Source organism: Frankliniella occidentalis, unplaced genomic scaffold (assembly GCF_000697945.3).
Source record: "Frankliniella occidentalis isolate FOCC.00 unplaced genomic scaffold, Focc_3.1 Scaffold39, whole genome shotgun sequence".
NCBI classification, from domain to species: Eukaryota; Metazoa; Arthropoda; class Insecta; order Thysanoptera; family Thripidae; genus Frankliniella; species Frankliniella occidentalis.
Window position 1 is genome coordinate 633,286 of NW_026267169.1, and position 4,913 is coordinate 638,198.

At 54.6% G+C, this 4,913-nt stretch overlaps 1 protein-coding gene across 1 annotated transcript in view; it reads right to left on the reverse strand.

The window, feature by feature from the left end:
• Nucleotides 1–1,820: 1,820 nt before the first annotated feature.
• The window catches only part of LOC113213023 (uncharacterized), an 11,580-nt gene continuing 8,487 nt past the window's right edge, over nucleotides 1,821–4,913 (reverse strand). Inside the window, exon 2 of the mRNA XM_026431932.2 lies at nucleotides 1,821–3,119. Within this exon, the coding sequence (XP_026287717.1) occupies nucleotides 2,733–3,119 (387 nt within the window). The 3' untranslated portion in view covers nucleotides 1,821–2,732. The remainder of the gene's footprint in view (nucleotides 3,120–4,913) is intronic.

Below are 4,913 nucleotides of genomic sequence, written 5' to 3' on the forward strand. Positions count from 1 at the left end.
CCCTCCCTCCCCACCGGCAGGCAGCGTGCGGTGGGCGCGGTATGCAGCGACGACCTGGGATGTAATTGGATTGATTTCCTGCAGACGTCTCTGGCATCAATCATTTCATAGAGACGATAGAGAGCGAGAGAGAGAGAGAGAGAGAGAGAGCAGAACGAGAGCATGCACAGTAGGAAGCGGATCGCCGCCGTGGCAGTGTCTCTTTTTATCTCACGCGCTTTGGCCGCAAGGCGTGTATGCGCCATTATATTCTCACGTGCTCGTAACGGGTCGCGCTGAGCTGGAGGGGGAGAGGGGGGGGACGATCTCGGCTCCGGAAGGTCGAGAAGGGGAGGAAGGAGGAAGAGGACCAGGTCTGCGTCCGCCAATTAAATTATCGGGGGGAATTAGGTTCCCATCATGATACGCTCGGACAATTGTCTCCGAGTGAAAATTAAACAGAGGCGACAGCGCAAATCCTGGGCGCTTAATGGCAGTAGGGAAGTCGAGTGAAGCAGTGTCTTTGAATTTTCCTGCCACAGCCTGAAAATTTTATTGGTGCCATATGACAACAGTGAATTACCTAGTGCGGCGAAACTGTTACTATACTGGGGCAAAACCGCATAGCTGAGGCAGCAATGCAGCTATGACAGCAAAACTGTTGGTAGCGAAGAAGAAGGATTTTAAGTGCTAGGAACGCTTTTCGTTTCGCGTGGATCTCTTCGCGTGTGCTGGCCCTAAAATTATGCGAGTATACGCGCTAATTGTTGTTTTGGGGCGTTTCGGAGAGAGAGTAGGTCCTCTGATCTGGGGAGGACGGGACGAATCGGTGCGGTGGCCGTGTAACCCACAGCCTTCGCCTGGAGACCCCAGCGGCCTTTACACCTTGTCCGGCCGTTCGAGCAGCCTGTTACCTGCCCGACACAAAGTCGACTGAGAATAAAGTGCAGGTGCGATTTGCATTTTCATCAACTTGTGTAATCGTTTTATTTGGCGTCGCGTCGGAGGTGGTCGTGCCACGTGACGTGATGTGATGTGTTCATCGCCCCGCTCCCACCGGAAACACGTTGACGTCCCCTACGCGTTGCCTGGGGTTGACTCCGGGTGACTCAGTTGACTTTTGATTCCCTTTGCTCTCGTGCTTGGTGAAAAAGAAAGGGCTGGGCGTAGAAACGCCCTTCACTGTTCAAAACAGTACTGTAGTTTTACAATTATGTGCGTGCTCCTTTTTATCTGGCAGGGCTTTAAATCTTATTTGTTTACGGCTCAGAATCAAAATTACAGCTTCCGTTGTGAAATTACAATTAGCATGAATGTGTACATCGGACTTGTAAGCTTCTGAGGCGACTTCACATCAAATGCATAAAATCGAGGCAAATTACGCAATCATGCGCTGGCTTAAAATGTTTCTCGGATCATCCATATTACAGCTGATGTTGTAAAACTACAAATATAGTTCTCACTGAGTTTCGTTTCGTAGTCGTCAGCTGAAGGGGCGCCTCGTGGGGAGCCAGTATTGCGGCTGCACGTTGGCTGCACGTTCTTCCCTCCGGTGAACAAGCCTCCGTGTACACGAGGGGCTTCTGTTGTCTCTCGGCGACCTTGGGTCGAGCCTATCCTTTCTCCTCAATGTGAAGGCCGCGGCGCCCGCACGGGGACACACGGTGATTCTCCTCGCGCCTGAGAGCGTGATTCTCTGCCTGTTTTGCCCGGCTTTTGCTTTCAAAGGAAATCATTTTTACTTGTGTGTGATTTTTCCCCCTCCCAATCGTATGTGTCTAATTCTCTCAGGTTCCGGCCTCGCTTTTCAAATGGGATAAGTAATTAGAACCGGTAGCGAATTGTAATGATCTAGTGTTTTTTATTACTCTTTATAGAAATACAAGATCGTTTCTTAGAACCTAAAGAAATGTGATAACGTACAGACAAAAAACACACACACATAGATACACACACAGACACAAAAAGACAATACATAACTGGACTTTTAATCTATCGGCGCATGTAACAGCGCATACTGCTCAAACCTAATCAAAACATTGTATCACTTTGGTTCGCATGTACAACATGCAGAAATATCACAGTCTAGCTAAATTAAAGAATCGTATAAGGAGTAATGAAATCGCTAACAATGAATTCAGCTAAAAAATATTTCTAAATCGTACACATAATTTACTACATGCTTAGAGAAAATCAGAGTGACATTGTTAGAAAGATATCTGAAGACACAATAATTATTGTCGTATCCTTTAACTCATTGAGTTCGATGTGACCACAACGTGGCTAATGCCAGCACATAAATATATTTTTTTTTGTATTTTTTCCCTTTTTTGATTGAGCTGTCCGAACTCAACGAGTTAAAATTTGTCTTTTTGCGTATTTCTTTCCTTTCTAATGAAACACGTTCTATGTGTTTGTAGCGAATGATTCAGACATGTATAGCTTTGGTATCTCAGCTTTCATACGCGGGGACATGGGTGAAAATAGTGCATTTTCACCTTATGTCCTCGTAGTCGCAGCAACTCGCTGGCGAACCGTCCTGGGCGACTCTTCTACAAATACTATCCCCATCTCCAATCTTCTCTCCGGCCCTGGGCGGGGTGGTGCACGAGACGGGGCAGCACGTCTGGAAGGTCGTCGCCCTCCTCCTCCCGGATGGGGCGAGCGCGCGCGTTTCGTTGATGACGACGACGACGACGACGTGTAGTGCGTCGGGCAGCAGCGGCGCGGGGTCCTCCGCTCCGGCGCTACGACTACGACACCTCATCGCTCTCCTCCAGGATGGGCTGCGCGCGCATCGCGTCCTGCAGCGTTGCCGTCCGGGAGGGGTCGAAGGCGGACAGCCACGACTCGAGCTCCTTGGGCGCCTCGCAGAGGAAGGTGAGGGCGTTCGGCGAGTCGCACTGCCGGCTGCGCACCACGAGCCCCGGCAGGTGCTGCAGCTGGCGCGGCAGCCCTTGCCCCGCGCCCGACGCGTGCGCCGTCAGCCCCTTGACGTGCACCTTGGGCACCTTCTCGCCGGCGGCCGGCAGGCGCGCCACCGCCGTGTGCCGCAGGTTGACGAACCCCAGCGGCCGGCACACCTTCTTCTGCGGGAACACAACGGCGAAGTGCTCCAGCGAGGTGCGGTACACCTTGACCTGTGGACAGAGAAGACGAAATGCGGGGGTCAGACTCAGCCAAACAGTTCGAACGTCTCCTTTCTTTTCTCGAGTGTGCGCAGCGGCGTTCTGCGCGCGTGTGAGTGTATGCCGTCCTCGTGACTGTCCATAGTCAGCTCGGCTCGGCTCACACGGTGCTACGCGCCGCTGTTGCGTGGAGCGGCTGGGGCTTGACCTCCGTGATGTCCGAAGGCAAAGCACGCGAGACCCCCCCCCCCTCTCTCTCTCTCTCTCCTCGCCCCATCCTCGGGCCCATCTCCTCGTGTGCTCCTTACCCTCTCCGCATCGTCTCGCGTGCACCGCGAGGCTCCTACAAGCACTCCGCGAGCAGCACTTCGGACCATAACGTTGGAAAATGCCAAGAGTGTCCAGGCCGGGAGTGTGTAAGGAAGGCTGGCCGCACAGAGGAGTCCACTACTACCACCTCTACAGCCGCAGATAAAGGATCGTGCACATACTACGTGGTGCTGACTTTAGAGGGGGGGTGGGGAGAATGCCTTCGGGTCAAAAGGACTAGGAAGATCAGTAGAGTCTACAGAGACTCTACGATATTTAAAAAAAACCAGGGGTAAAAATATCACGGGGTCACGCTATGAATTCTAACGAAACGAAACCCCTCATAATGTTTGGATCTCTCCGTAAGTCACGGCGCGTGGTATGTGCAGCTGACGCAGGTGCCCGCCGAGCTGCAGCGGGGGCTGCTGGCTGGCCGTGCCCGGGCGGCGGCCTGCGTGACTGCGTCCGCGCGGCGCTCTGTCCAGGCCCGCCCCGCCGGACCGCCCCACCTGCCTCGCACGCGGTCGCGTTCGTGTTGAGCGGGGCCGCGAGTGGTCCGCCCGCGTCGTTTGCTCGGCTCGTGCACACCGCGCGCGCGCACACCGCAACAACTGTCGTCCCAGTCCCAGTGAATTCCCCTTTTGCGCAATGCAAAAACGGTCGTTCTCGCCGTCGACTCGCTCTCGCGACTCCCACGCGCGCGCGCGCGCGCGCGCGCGGAAAAGCCGTAATACGCTTCGTGACGTTTTCTCTTCAAGTCTAAACTAATACATGGAATAACTCCAACAGCGAAAATATAGTTCTATAGCGTCGCTTTGCGGTTGCAGAACAAGGCGCCCTCTCCTCGCTTGTCTCACTCACTCTCAGCACGAACGCTTCCTTCACGGGCGTGATGCTGCACCGTCGTGCCGCTGTGCCGGCGAGTTGCCTAACCACACGGGGCTCTGCCCAGCAGTAAACGCACCCGGATCAATCGACGTTGCTCTCCTCTTTCATCACTTTTACTGGCCGCCCCGTCCTATCGCCGCCGATGCAAGTACCTACGCGGTGGAGGGGCGGAGTGTTCCCGGATTCGCTTTGACGCACGCGACGCAGTTTGAAGGACTCGCCGGGTGCTTTAAGGACCGGCCTCTGCCTGTGGTGGTAGTGTGTCGTGGGTATAATAACGTCAGGTCGGCCTCTCCTCCTAGGCTCTCCGCTGCTCAAGTGGAGCTCACATACCAGGTGAACAGCGCGCCGTCCGGTCCCGCCCGGCCCCGCGTCCTTCTGCAATAAGTTCCGTATGAGCAGCGCTGCGCGGGCGCTCTGTTCATTCCCAGCAAGTGCGAGCACCACCGCGACGCGCCGTCGCCTACCATGAGCCGTGCGCGGCGCCCTCGCGGTACAGAGCTAGCTCGCTCTCTCTCTCTCTCTCTCTCTCTCTCTCTCTCTCTCTCTCTCTCTCTCTCTCTCTCTCTCTCTGTTCTCTCTCTCTCTCTCTCTCTCTCTCAGACACAT